The 14,435-nt window shown below is 38.9% G+C and overlaps 1 protein-coding gene across 1 annotated transcript in view; it reads left to right on the top strand.

Annotated features, from left to right (window-relative positions):
• Positions 1-14,435, top strand: part of GREB1L (GREB1 like retinoic acid receptor coactivator) — a 221,187-nt gene that overhangs the window by 133,773 nt on the left and 72,979 nt on the right. The window contains exons 9-13 of the mRNA XM_084619690.1: positions 4,360-4,494; positions 5,665-5,802; positions 6,167-6,286; positions 8,283-8,420; positions 10,157-10,342. Of these exons, the coding sequence (XP_084475816.1) occupies positions 4,360-4,494; positions 5,665-5,802; positions 6,167-6,286; positions 8,283-8,420; positions 10,157-10,342 (717 nt within the window). The remainder of the gene's footprint in view (positions 1-4,359; positions 4,495-5,664; positions 5,803-6,166; positions 6,287-8,282; positions 8,421-10,156; positions 10,343-14,435) is intronic.

Below are 14,435 nucleotides of genomic sequence, written 5' to 3'. Positions count from 1 at the left end.
TGGAAAGCAGGTTCTCTAGTAGGAATAGACTCTTCCGCTTGTTATTCCCCCCCAAGCTCTGTTTTTTCCAACCTGTCACTGTCCCAGTCCTGTTTCTTCTCCATCCAGGGCTCCTTGTCCCAGTTCCATTCTCCTTACACACAGAGTCCCAGTCTCCACTCCCCAGGCTTCTCGTCTTAACCCAGTCTCCTGGTCTAGCCAGTCCAAGTCTCCCTACTCCAGGCTCACTGGCTGAGTCCCTATTCCTTCTCCCTGCTGGCTCTTAATCCTAGTCTTGCTCCTCATCCAATCTGGCTCCCCCTCCACTTTCTTCTTGTCCCAGAGTCTTTGCCCAGCCAGTTCTAGTTCTTCCACCACACCCCAACTCCTTGCCATCTCTGTCTCCTCTTCCCACACCATTGGTTCCTAGTCCTTCTCCCCAGCTCCTTACCAGATCTCTGTGTTTACCCCATTCTCACTCCCTGCCCCAATTGGCTTTCAGTTCAGCCTTCTTGCCCAACCAGTCCCAGCCTCTCCTCCCCTGGTGCCAAATACCAATCTCCTAGTCTAGCCAGTCTCAGTCTCCCCCTCTATCTCCTAGTCTCTGTTTCTCTCCAACCCTTCCAGTCCCAGTCTCATCAGACTCCTTGTTTCAGTCTACTTCTCTCCCTTCCCTCCAGTCCATCTTTTGCCCTCTCTGCATTAAAAGCAGATGGCTTCCTCCTCCATGCTGCCTGGGTTGTCACGGAGTGGACAGGACAGATAAGCTCCTTGCTCTCAGCTCCAGTGCCCAGCCCAGCCCACCCTGGCCTACAGTACCTCATAACAGCTGTTACAGGGAAAGTCCAAATAAGCTCTTCTAGCCTGATCCTGAACAATTTTCAGTCACTCTGTAGGGATAGCGTATGCACCGTCCTGTCAACATGGATGAGCTATGAGTGGATAGAGCATGCACATTCGCTGTGTGGGGATGGTACTTGCATAGATCCAGTCAGCACTAGGGGTTGGGAGGGGATGGAGCATGCTCAGTGAGGTTAGAATTTTGGAGATTTTAGCTGCAAATATTCAAGAAGTCTCTAATAAGCATGTGCGAACTGCAGTTTTTCATACAGGTATAACTGGGCCAAATTTGGGAGAATTTTCATAGGGATGGGAAAAAGCACATCGTTGACACAAAGGACACTCTCCTGCCAAATTTCAGGACACTTCTTCAAAGCATAGGGATGCTAGCATTTTGCAGAGAAGGTCTCAGGAATTTTTTAATATGGGAAAAATGTATTTTCCCCTCGTTTTGTTCTTGGAAATGGCTGAACTGTTTTTTCTGAAAGTTACCAAAACCAGAGGCAGACACCCAGCATGGAAAATTTCAACCCAAGCAGTGAGTTTCATAAAGTTATAAGCAACTGACTATAGGGTCTTAAAATGGTAAGTGTAGGGCAACCTTAACAGGTGTTGCTACCAGCCCTGTATACAATACACTTTTGTGTTTTGTGTGAGTGCATATGAAAATACACACAAATACACAATTGTGTGTATATAGGTTATAGACTATACATATATTAATATTAATTAGAGAGACACAACTTCCATATGCTCGTACACTGCCCACTTGAAGGAGGCATTGGCAGATGCATTTGCCACAGTGTATTTAATAATAGACTATCAGGTTTCACCAGAGCCTCTGACCTTGTGTTACTGATCAGCCATTTGGCATATTTCTTGTGAAAATGGGACAAGTCATTCTGCTGGAGTGGAGTCAGAGATCCTGTGACCACTCTCAACCTTGATTATTCCAGCTGGCAAAATAGTCTCTCTCCTCCTCCCATTGTTCCCGGAGTGGTGTGTTGTTTCAAGGTATATCAGTTTGGCAGATCAGGCTGGTAATATCCTTGCCTTCTGTTTTCTTTCTGTTTGAGTATGGAGATGTGTAGGTGGAACCTCACATAAACTGCTTACTTTTTACAGATTAATTTATCCAGTGAAATCCAGTTAACGTTCTTTCAGAAAAATTCATCCTTATGTTGTAAGAATTTAGAGCTGCCTGTGTGACAACATCCAAAGTGTAGAATTTGATCTGAATAAAGTTGCAGGTATTAAATGTTTAATGGTTAGAGCAGGGGACTTGAAGTCAGGAGATCTGGGTTCTGCTCCTGATTCTGCTGCTGATTTGTTATATAATCTAATATCTGATTTGTTATATAATTCATTTAAACTCTGTTCTACGGTTTCCCCACCTATAAAATGGGAATACTTATCCACCTTTGTGAAGTGCTTTGAGGGAAGTGTGTTCTAGTAGTTTGAACACAAGACGTGGCATCAGGAACCCTTGAATTCTGATCCCAGCTCTGATACAGACTCTTTCTGTTGTGTGCGCAAGTCACTTAACCTCTCTGCTTCAGCTTCCCAGTCTATAAAAGGGGACAATGATGTTTACTTGCCTATCCCATTGAACTATTATGAAGAACAGTTAGATAATATTTCAAAAGCATTTTGAATGTGAAAAATGCTATGTAGATTATGTAAATGTTAAGCATGATGAAGAGTTGTTTTTAGTAGTAGTAGTATCATCATCCCTCAGTATTACATCATGGGGATTTTTTTTATGCAAATAGCCTTCACAACATACAAGAACTGTAAGCATAAAAAGGAAAAAGACACTGTCTAAAATTTACCACGAGTCACCTATAAATCCTGACTATGATCCAACTTTGTAGGTTTGGGTAGTCAGGAGTTTTGTTAAACCCTCCACAGAATTCGTGTGTTTTAGGTGCTCAGAATGTACTCCTTCTTCTTTAACTTTCTTTAAAATTCTCACAGTGCCTAAAAGCACTGGTCGTGATGTCTTGCACTACTAACGCATTCTTGAGGTACTCATTCATGCCCTTAGGGACCACTCCAAGAGCTCCAATTATTGCTGGGATCATCTAGTTTTCCATAATCATTCCACTTTGTGGCTCAATTCTTCATACGTCACATCTTCCTTTTTAATATTTCTGTCTGCTGGTATGGCAATATCAATTAACATGGCCTTGCTTGTCTTCTTCTCTACAGCTATGTCCAGCCTGTTTTCCTGCACTGTTTGGTCTGTGACAATTGCCAGATCCCATAAAATCTAGCTTCTTCATTCTCTAGAGCACTTTTGATTCGATGGTCATAATACCACATGGTTTGTTTAATTCCATACTTGCCACAGAGTTTCCAGTGCAGACACTTGGTGACCTCATTGTGTTTGTTCATATATTCTCTCGCAGCCAGGCTCCTGCAGATGCTCAGCACATGCTCCATCATCTTTTCCTTTTCAGAACATATTCTGCAGTTTGGTATGCAGTTCTATTGGTGAATTTTGTTTAGAACATAATTAAGCCTTAAGGACTCCTCTTGTGTGCTCATAATGAGGCTTCCTGTCTCTCTTTTCAGGTATCCTTTAACAAACTCATGGCTTGTTGATCTTCTATCGCTAATGGATTTGCTTGTTCTCTGCCACTGTCCATGCAATGATTGCTATGTAAATCTTTCAAGTCATTCTTTGACCATTTGTTTTTTCCTTTCTTTCTTGAATTGGGATGCACACTTAGCCTCAGCTTATTATCATGACCAGATGATCTTTTACTGCGACTGACTCCTCATATATTTTGATGTCGTCATTCATTGTCACTGTCCTCCTCCACAGATAGAAAACCTTTTCCACTATCACATCATTGAACATACATTCTGCCCATGTCTTGACTGATGTTCATCTCTTTGTGCATCCCTAGGAGCTTTTTTTGTTTGGATGTTAAATTTTTTCTTCTCTTGATTCCATTTTATCATTCTGGCAGTGTACCATACTGCTGGTTTTGCCTGCATATTAATGGATTGGATCAAATTCTTCAAGTTGAGTTTTGTTCGGAAATTAGTTCTTATTCATCTGTAGTATTCTGTCCTCACTTGTTTGTAGGCATCATGCTGAGAGAGATCTTGGATAGAACCTTCTTTAACTTGTGTGCCATTTGATTGTACCCATTTTGTCCTCTTTACAGATGTCGGCACACATTTAGCCAAACCAACCTGTAGCTTTATATGTTCATCAAAATTTTCTACATGTGTCATCAACTGCTGTATCTTCCTTTGTGACAGTCCATACGGTATCAGATCATCCATGTATAGTAAATGATTAACTGTTTGTTGCTCTTTGCTAATGTGATAAACAAAATCTCAACTCTCTTGCTTTTGCTCTCGCTTTCACTCGTTCTTACTTTCTATCATTGGATGAAAAACAGTATATAAATTTAAGGTAGTACTAGTTATTTGTAAGATAAGTCCTTATATGATGACTTCTTAGGGGTGTATGTCTATAGATAATTTCAGATAGTTGTTTAATCAAGCAAATTTTTTTGTCAGACTCCTCAGTATTCAGTCCAGCAAAATCATCTTCTGCTGTTAATATAAGTGGAACTCAAGACCTATCCCGGAACAAGAACATAGTGAAACCACTGGCTTTGTCTGTGCAGCTTGTAGGAAAGACATTTGCCACAGGTAATAATTTACTTTACAGAAAGCCAAGTGGGATAATGAGCTGTCTGTCTAGTAGTGGGTACATTTGTTATCCATACCCCAAATTTGTGTACCACTTCAATACTCTGCGCATGCACATCTTGCACTACCATTGGTATTCCCACCCTGGATAGTGTCCTGGTTCTCAAACCTGACAGTTTGGTCACTATACTTTAAAGGGGACCAATTATTTCCCTGGCTGAGCTCCATAAGAGAGACGACAACCCCATGGATTCAACCTTGGGTGACATGGCACCTTTAAATAGCTCTCAGTAAAAGAGGTAAGAATCCTAATCTGTCTACATGTTGTTCTCCATGAATGACTTATGTAGCCTTTTCAGAGATGTTGCATGAAACTTACCTTCCTTTAAAGGAGGGCTAGTGTTAGTATTCTTTCATTGCTTGAATTGTGAATCCTTAATCTCAGTGGGATATCTAGACACCTCATTTGGACAATGAAATCAGTAATCAGGCATATAAACTAGGTATTAATACTGGTTCCAGATTTGAGAATTGCCAATTTTAAGACACTTGTGCAGGATTATGATGTCCTGTTGGGTGACTATGGTTGAAGATAGGACTCTGTAGGTAAAGTAAGGCCCCCTTTTATTGCAGAATAATATAAATTTAAATTGAATTGCTCCCACCCTCACTGCCCACTAATACGATGAAACTCTGTGGTAAACATTCCAAAAATTATAAGAGTCAGAAGAAGAAATCTAAAATTTACCAAGCTAAACGTAAATCTCCCCATGCTGCCTATTGGAAAAATTTGTATCTCTCATCACTTTTAGCCTAAGAAGTGAGGTAAAAGATGTATAAAGAGGCCACAGATCTCCTAGAAACTAAATTAATGACACACACATTTCTCATTTCCAGTTTTCAATAAGGATGCTTCAAAATTCTTACTAGATTTTATGGTTGTGTTTTTGGCTTTGTTTTTTTCTGTTTCCCCCCCCGAAATACAGAAGCCCTAATTAAAGATCATAATTTTGCTGCCAGTGCCTGAGTTATTCTCCAGTGGATGCCCCAGGACGAAAGTTGACTCAGTCACCAGTCTTGTTCTGTTCTTGCTTTACGTTCTGAAATATGATTTATTTTGTTTTAAAGATTGTCTAAAGCGGCTTTCTCTGTGTATTTTGTTGTATTCAGCTCCACTTACACTGCGTAACTGCGATGTTGCAAATGGAAACAGTAGTGGAGGAAGAAATAATGTGTTGAGCTCTACATTCTCTCGGCCCATGCCACACTCAACTTCCCCCAGCCCTGCCTGTTTTTCGGTAGATCAAGGTAAAAGAAAATCTGTGTTTTTATTATTTTATTTTAAACTCTTTACTGTATATACTGTTGAGCCTGAAAACTGTAGATTTGTTTTCTTTTCCACCGTAGCTGTTTCCACAACTCTTCCCTGAGATGTAGTGTGTTGCTGGCTTGAGTGTTGATGATAATGATACACACCTCATTATAGATATTAGTGTTTCTCAGATCAGAATGTGGCCTGATGTAAATTGAGAGTAACTCTAAACTCAGTAGAGCTATGCCAACATAAAAACGGTGTGAGGTCAAAATCCAGCCCAGAGTTTGTGTATCTGAATGTAAAAGGGATGTGGGAAGAAGAGTATTTTGAATGATCTTTTTATTTATTTCTCCTCAGCATCAATGTCTAGTTCTGGGCCACCAAAGAAACGACACCGGGGATGGTCTCCTGGGTCACCAGTCCCACCTCCTGGTTTAGTTGTACCTGTTCCGACAATTCGGCCTCTTACAAGAACAGGTAAAACTTGAATAATTATGTGAATTTTCATGACTAAAACTTCTGCTCCTCCAGCTCAGTAGCATGGTAGTGCTTCTCTGAACCATTGTGCAGGACATATGATTACTTCTGTGGAAAGTAATGACCTCAGGTCTTACTCGGGTTGGGGCCTGGTTTTGCTAGGCACTCTATAAACATGTATGATGATATGGTCCCTGCCCCAGATAACTTACAATCTAATTTAAAATGAGGCAGTATGAGAGCATGACAGTTAATGGGGAGGGGGAGAAGTGAGGATAGTAGTAATACAAACACATGATTAACCATCCATAACTTGGTGCTTCCAAAATTGTTTGTATAGGTATGTTGTATATACAAATATAAAAATAAATAGATGTAATTTCCATTGGCTCTCAGCTTGAGATTGAACTTCCCAGACTGGGAGAGCATGATGCGGATGCTCCGCTCCTGCACGGGAGGGAGGATCTTGCATAGCTTAACTTTGGCCACTCAGAACAAAATGGCATTGATGAAAATCCCATCAAGTCATCCTTAGCTCTCAAAGGATGATGACAATGATATTGGGCATTGAAAGTGAGGGGATTGAGAATCCTTAGGACTCCATCAAGACCATGTAATGTTGGCATCCATATTGAGATAAGAGTTAGGGTTAAATAAAAAGGTATATTAACAACTTATATATTCTAAAGTGGTAATTTAAATCATATAACTACTTACCGCAATAATACTTTTAAGCTATAGCAGTCAAGGTGTTTTGCAAAGCAAAGTAAGCATCATTTATCCCCATTTTACAGAAAGGGAAACTGAGACAAGAAGTTAAGCCCCACATTTTTAGAACTGCCAATGACTTTTAGATGCCTCAATTTCTGGGTGTTCAGTTTGGGATACCTTGGGCCTGACTTTCAGAGAGGTTAAGCATCCACAGGGGGAGAGCTCAGCACTCTGAAAGCGTGGCCCTCTGTGTGTCTACATGCACTCAAAATCAGTAGCCACTTCCGAAGACCTTGTCTTAAATGACTTGCTGAAGGTAATACAGAAAGTTAGAACCCTGATCTCTTGACTCTCAGACTCATGCCCTCTCGCTCGACCACTCCGTCCTTTTGTGGTAACTGTGAATACACTTTTACTGACAAAACACTTGAACAACATTTTTAAATTATCATTTAAACATGGAAGTTTTCAAACCAGTTGCATGTGGGGTCAGAAGCCATCTTCTCTTTTGTTGTTGTTGTTGTCCGTTTACTTGCATAGATCTATTGCATGCCCATGTTGCATTCCAGAGAGAAAGTTCTGAATTAAACAAACTTCTAGAAACGGAAAAGTTCCCACAATTAATAACAATTAATTAATTGTTCCCACAATTAATAAGTTCCCACAATTAATAAGTTGAATTTCTTTAACACCTTTCATCAGAAGATTGCAAAATTCTTTATGAACAATTTAAGGAAGTCTCATAATATCCCTATGAAGTATGTATTATACTGACAGATTATAATACTGAGGCATTGTGCTTTCTTTTCCTGTTTTCAAAGCTGCTGTTGCTCCTTCATGACTGAAGTGTAGTTTTCATCTTTCTATAGCTTCAGAATAGTATAAAGTGGTATGCAAACAGCTTTGAGATTTTAGTCTACATAGTGTAGGTCAGAAGTTAGGGAGGTCTCTTCCTTCTTTGTGCTGACAGGTAGCATTGAAAAGTGACCTGTGTGAACACTTTTCCTAGTACTTGGCTTTGTTAGAAGATGCATATTCAAACCTGGATTTTTCCTCTCCCTCTCACCGAAACAATACAGTAGTTAAAGAAAAGCTTTATTTTAGTGGTGGGGCCAGGGAAGGATATTGGGTCTTAATTTAAATTCCTTAAAACTGTAATAGGAAATGCAAAGGTATTTTGAATTTTATTGCAGTTAGTGATTTGCAGGAGTGTTTATTTGTTCATAGGGCCAAATCACAGTATGAGCCTTTTGGTAATGAAAGTTTTTCTTTCTTTATTTTATAGAGCCCCTTTTGTCAGTCCCAGTTCCTCAATCCATGTTAACTGGAATTTTACAGCCTCAGCCCATCCCTGCAGGGGAGACTGTAATAGTTCCTGAAAACCTGCTGAATAACTCAGGAATCAGACCAGTGATTCTTATAGGTAAGCTTCACATTGTGATAAGCAACACTGTACCTCTTGAATAACTGCATGTTCAAAAGATTTGAGGTTTTTTGAGGTAATGAAATTCACTTTTGTGATCAGCCCGTAAGCACAACTGAAGGTCACTGTATTTTGTAAGACTTTCAGCAGCCTCTTGTGTTAATTGTGCAATATTTACGATGAGAAGTTGGGTGATTTTTGCCAAGACCTGACATACAAAAGGGTCCTGGCCAGATCAGATTAGACCTCAAATTTGGGTTTTGTATAAACAAGGCTTGTATAAAATCTAAGAATAGACTTATTTCCTTGGAATTAAAACAACTTTCCAATACAAACAGTTTTCCAAGACAAATAAACATTCCTCTACTGTGTTTACAATCAAACCTTATAGCCCTGTGCTACTGCCTGAAACCGAGAAAGTGAAATTGATGTTGAACTGACCAATCAAAACTGACTAGCTTTCCCCTCCCACAACCCCCCCCCCGTGTCTAAACAAGGAGAAATGGAAAAAGTAAGCAGCCAGCATGAATAATAAAATATAAATTAGAATATTAAAATATTTCACCTGTATACAGTGTGGTGTTAGTAATATACTATGTGTAAGGACATTGCTGTTACATTAAAAATATGACTTTTAATGTGAAAGTGTCCCTTTGAGGTGTGTTACTGCAAAATAATAATAATTAAAGAAAATTACTCAAATTGGGGAGTTGTGCCACTATTTGAAGGGGTAATTCCATCATTGTTCAATTCAGTGCAATATTACCCCTTTTTATAAAGCACCCTGCGTATTAGGGAACCATTTTTACCCATATGACCCCTGGAATTAATTATCATAAATTAAGTAGTGGAAAATTGCTCTAAATCCCTACTCACACAGCTGGTTTTTATACATAGTTCCTCTCGAGTTAATGGGGCTACCTACGTGAATAAAGATTGCAAGGTTAGGATTACACTTAATTTGTATTTTTTTTTATTTTATGGAAGTTCAGCCTAGAGAAAGCCTAGGCCTTAGCATACAGTTCTATAATTTCCATAACTGCATTTCCTTATGAAAGATGAGGGTCCTGGCAAGTTGGCAGTGCAGTCCTCCGGTGGGCCCAATGTTCGTGTCCCTGGAGAAAAAGTGTCCTATTGGTAGTATAGTACCAGATGTACTTGAAAAAATTACATGAGAAAAAAGTAGTCTGTTTCTATCTCTGTCATTCTTATCCTTACCAGAAAGATTCTGTTATTAATTGATGTCTTAGTGAAACCATTCATGAAAATAAAACTTTCTATCTGCGTTTAAATTTTAAGATGCTCATCAAAACAGTACACAGTACAGCAGTGTCTGAAGCACATTTGATTCAGTTTGTGCTGCTTTTATCAGGTTAAGATTTCTGTACTGCAGTTCTGCAGATTTTGCACGCTAAATTATTGGTAATGTGAGCTTTATGCATTTAAAGGTCATGGTAATAACTGAACGGATTACTTTGATATTTGTCTTTGAATAAATAATTACTATCTTGCTGCTGGGCAGACCATCACAGTAACTTTTGGTAAATCGATATTGACATATACGGGGTAATACACTATTGGCATACTTGATTTCTTCTGTAGACAGTAATAATGTCAGTTTGGTCACTGTCCTCCCATCTTTTGCCATGTAGCATTAGGCAGAAGTAAGGGAACATAACTGTTGCAAGATTTTGTGTAATAGTTTGTTTTGAGTATTTTTATTTTTGTTTTTGAAGGTTATGGCACTTTACCCTATTTCTATGGCAATGTTGGTGATATTGTAGTAAGTCCCTTGCTGGTGAATTGCTACAAGATTCCACAGCTGGAGAACAAGGATTTGGATCTTTTGGGATTGACTGGCGGTCAGTTACTAAGTGTAGAGAACATGATTCTTTTAACGATACAGTATCTTGTCCGATTAGGTAAGCCATTTCTCATATTCATTCCAGTTTTTATTGTTTACGACTTTTGTTTTCTCCCTTCATCTCCAGTGTGTCCTACCTCTTGCTGGTAGCCAGTTTTCTGTCTGTCTAGCAGATCGAAGAGATGACTAGTCTCTATCTAGAGTCAGTGCCAGTGCTATTTTGTAAATCTGCTTGAAAAGGAGGTGAATTTGAAGGGTGATATTGTTCTCTGTCCTCCCTGTGACCAAGGTCACCTTTGTGAAAATCAAATATAATTCTGCATTGCAAATACTTCATTTGCTTAGGGAATCAAACCACCTGTTTTCACAACCGTTTCTAAGAGCACCCAGTCCTTTTTTCATTCAGAGTTTCATGACAGATGCTTACAGATGTGTTGTCACCATTGTTTTGGGGACTGCAACATTTGCATGAAAACTACTTCTGTTGTGCAAACTAAAGCAATTTATTTAGTACACAACAAATTCTTGTTTTCTTAAATGTATTTAATATGTGCTCTAGACAGAATTTAGGGTAGTCAAGTGAGTTGCAGATTTTCTAAGCCTTTGTGGATAGCCACTTTCCCTACATTAGTGTAAAATGTAGTGAACATAAACGTAAGATATTAAAGGCATAGAGAATAGTGTGGGCAAGTGCTGTGTAAGCCTTCTCCCACAGCTGTGTCAGTCTTGACCTGCATCTTCCCTTTCATTTTAGTCCTTGGTCACCCTTGAACAGAGACACCAATCACAGTGAGATGCATGGTGATTTTGTAAGAGATGCATTGCATTTTCTACACTAGATAAATGTTTCCCCCAGCATGCCTCTTCCTGGGGCTTCTTTCCTTATCCAAAAATCCAGTAGAAAAAGATAACCTTTCCATAGATGTTTTGAACCATCTTATAGAGCTTGATAGAAAATTCTCTCACTGCTATACAAAAAAAGACTATTGTTTTCAATTAAATTATGGATACTTTTAGCATAATTTTCTTACAGCTCTATTGGATGCTTCCCTTCTAAATTCTGTAGGATTTTCCTATAAAAAGTCATGTGGAATTTTCCCTTTTTTGATATCAGGAATTAACGATAAGGAAAATTTTGGACCACTGGTAAAATCATTTTTTTTTTAACTGGGTCCTTGAAAAGTGTTCAAAAAAAGATGATTTCATTGAGAATGTTCATAGTTTCATCTAGAGCAAATTGATTTCAAAAGAGTAAGAAGCAGAGAGGTTTGGGAAGTAGATAGAAGAATGCTACATCCAGAGACTGCCTTAGTTGTATTGGCTTGTTATTGGTACAGAACGTTTTTTGCGCAATTCTACTGCTAACAACTATCTCTGAATCTTGATGGATTTCTGATCACATTGCCACTTCTTATTCTTAGAATACTTACCCAGGATCCACCACCTGGAGCTTTCATAGAGTCATAGATTCCAAGGCCAGAAGGGACCATTGTGATCATCTAGTCTGACTTCCTGTATAGCACAGGCCATAGAACTTCCCCAGAATAATTCCTAGAGCAGATCTTTTAGAATCTACTTGGTAAGTTCTTCCAATGATTAATTAAGAACATAAGAATGGCCATACTGGGTCAGACCAAAAGATCCATCTAGTCCAGTATCCTGTCTTCTGACTGTGGCCAATGCCAGGTGCCCCAGAGGCAATGAACAGAACAGGTAATCATCAAGTGATCCATCCCTGGTTGCCCAAACCCAGCTTCTGGCAAACAGAGGCTAGGGACACCATCCCTGCCCATTCTGGCTAATATCCATTGATCGACCTATCCTCCATGTATTTATCTAATTCTTTTTTGAACCCTGTTATAGTCTTGGACTTCACAACATCCTCTGGCAAGGAGTTCCACAGGTTGACTGTGTGTTGTGTGAAAAAATACTTCCTTTTGTTTCTTTTAAACCTGCTACCTATTAATGGCATTTGGTGACCTCAAGTTCTTGTGTTACGAGAAGGAGTAAATAACACTTCCTTATTTACTTTCTCCACACCAGTCGTGATTTTATAGACCTCTATCATATCACCCCTTACTCGTCTCTTTTCCGAGATGAAAAGTCCCAGTCTTATTTATCTCTCCTCATATGACAGTCATTCCATACCCCTAATCATTTGTGTTGCTCTTTTTTTTAACCTTTTCCAATTCCAATAAATCTTTTTTGAGATGGGGCAACTGCATCTGCACGCAGTATTTAAGATGTGGGTGTACCATGGATTTATATAGAGACAATATATTTTCTGTCTTATTTATCCCTTTCTTAATGATTCCCAACATTCTGTTAGTTTTTTGACTGTTTTTTGATAGTTTTCCGAGAACTATCCACAACGGTCCACAAGATCTCTTTCCTGAGTGGTAACAGCTATTTTAGACCCCATCATTTTATATGTATAGTTGGGATTATGTTTTCCAATGTGCATTACTTTGCATTTATCAACATTGAATTTCATCTGCCATTTTGTTGCCCAGTCACCCAGTTTTGAGAGATTCTAATGTAGCTCTTCACAGTCTGCCTGGGACTTAACTATTCATGAGTAGTTTTGTATCAAGTGCAAATTTTGCCACTTCACTGTTTACCCTTTTTTCCAGATCATTTATGGATATGTTGACTTGGACTGTTAATTACTCTCACTTAAAAATTTACGCCTTATTTCCAGTCTGAATTTGTCTAGCTTCAACTTCCAGCCATTGAATTATGTTGTACCAGTCTCCGCTAGACTGAAGAGCCCATTATTGAATATTTGTTTCCCATGTAGGTACGTGTAGGCTGTTATGAAGTCCACCTCTTAACTTTCTCTTTGTTAAGCTAAATAGATTGAGCTCCTTGAATCTGTCACTATAAGGCATGCTTTCTAACCCTTTTATCATTGTGGCTCTTCTCTGAACCTGCTCTAATTTATCAACATCCTTCTTGAATTGTAGACACCAGAACTGAACACGCTATTCCAGCAGCAGTTACACTAGTGCCAAATAAAGAAGTAAAATAACCTCTCTTGTGTTTACTACTCCTGGTGTTTTTCATTGTCAGTAACTCGGCAGGCATGTGTTTCTTGGATCAGCACAGGAGTACTGTCTTAGCATTTTTGATGTCCTTAGAAAAAACAGAGCCAGTGTCTCCCGTGGTTTTGTTTAGGGTTCCTGTTCCTCTTTATTGATGCTTGGGGTGATTTATGGTTCATTACCTTGGTGCAGATGGTACTTTGGCAGGTTGCCATCTAACAGTCTCTCTTATTAGCGTTGGTGGTTAATTGTTTGACATTCTTATCATAACATTTCTTCTGTTCCAGTAACTCTTCTATTATTACTTCAGAATTAATTGCCTTTGGCTCAAGAAACTTGTTAGGCATTGTCACTATGGTTTTTGCCCTATTGCCTATGAATCTCTCTGAATGGGGGACCCAAAAAGAATATTGTGAGTTGTGTGGTAATATGCTGCGGCCTGCTGGACTCCTCAGGGTTTTTTTAATCAAGTTATTTGCTCTTTATGCTGATTTTTCTGCTAACTCATTTGACTGTGCATAGGAAAGGCTTTATATAATGTGCCTGAACTGATACCACAAAGAGTATTGCAAAACTAATCCATTTGTGGTTGTGGGACAGTTTCAGTTGTTGTTTCATCTATAGAAAACTGAAATTTACAGTGAGTTGTTATATTGCAATATATATGCAATTGTGCAATACCTCAATTTAAAAAAAAACTGAGCAGTAATCTGTTAAGAAGTTGTAATCTTTCCAGACCAAAAGTGATCAGGAAACCTGTGTGGTTTCAGTGGTTCCTTTGCATTCTTTTTGAAGTATATATTACAGACTTCACATTTGGATACCTTGTCTTTGATGTCAGCATTCATGGGTGACAAGTGTGGGGCACCTTGAACTCTTTTATTACACCATAGAATACCCAGATGGGCACTGTGGGTTATACTTACATACTATTTCCAACCTCATGTTTTGTGGTGGTATGATACAATGCCCTTTGAACAGAATCTCACCATATGTAGCAATTTAATCTCTTTAATCCCAATAAATTGTGTGTGGGTTTTTTTTAATTCTAGGAGATATACCTGGCTTTTTTTTGTTGGCCACATGTTTAGAATTATTCTCTCAAGC

This window comes from Lepidochelys olivacea, assembly GCF_965140295.1.
Source record: "Lepidochelys olivacea isolate rLepOli2 genome assembly, chromosome: 2".
Taxonomy (NCBI): domain Eukaryota; kingdom Metazoa; phylum Chordata; order Testudines; family Cheloniidae; genus Lepidochelys; species Lepidochelys olivacea.
This window is presented reverse-complemented; position numbering and strand designations above follow the sequence as displayed.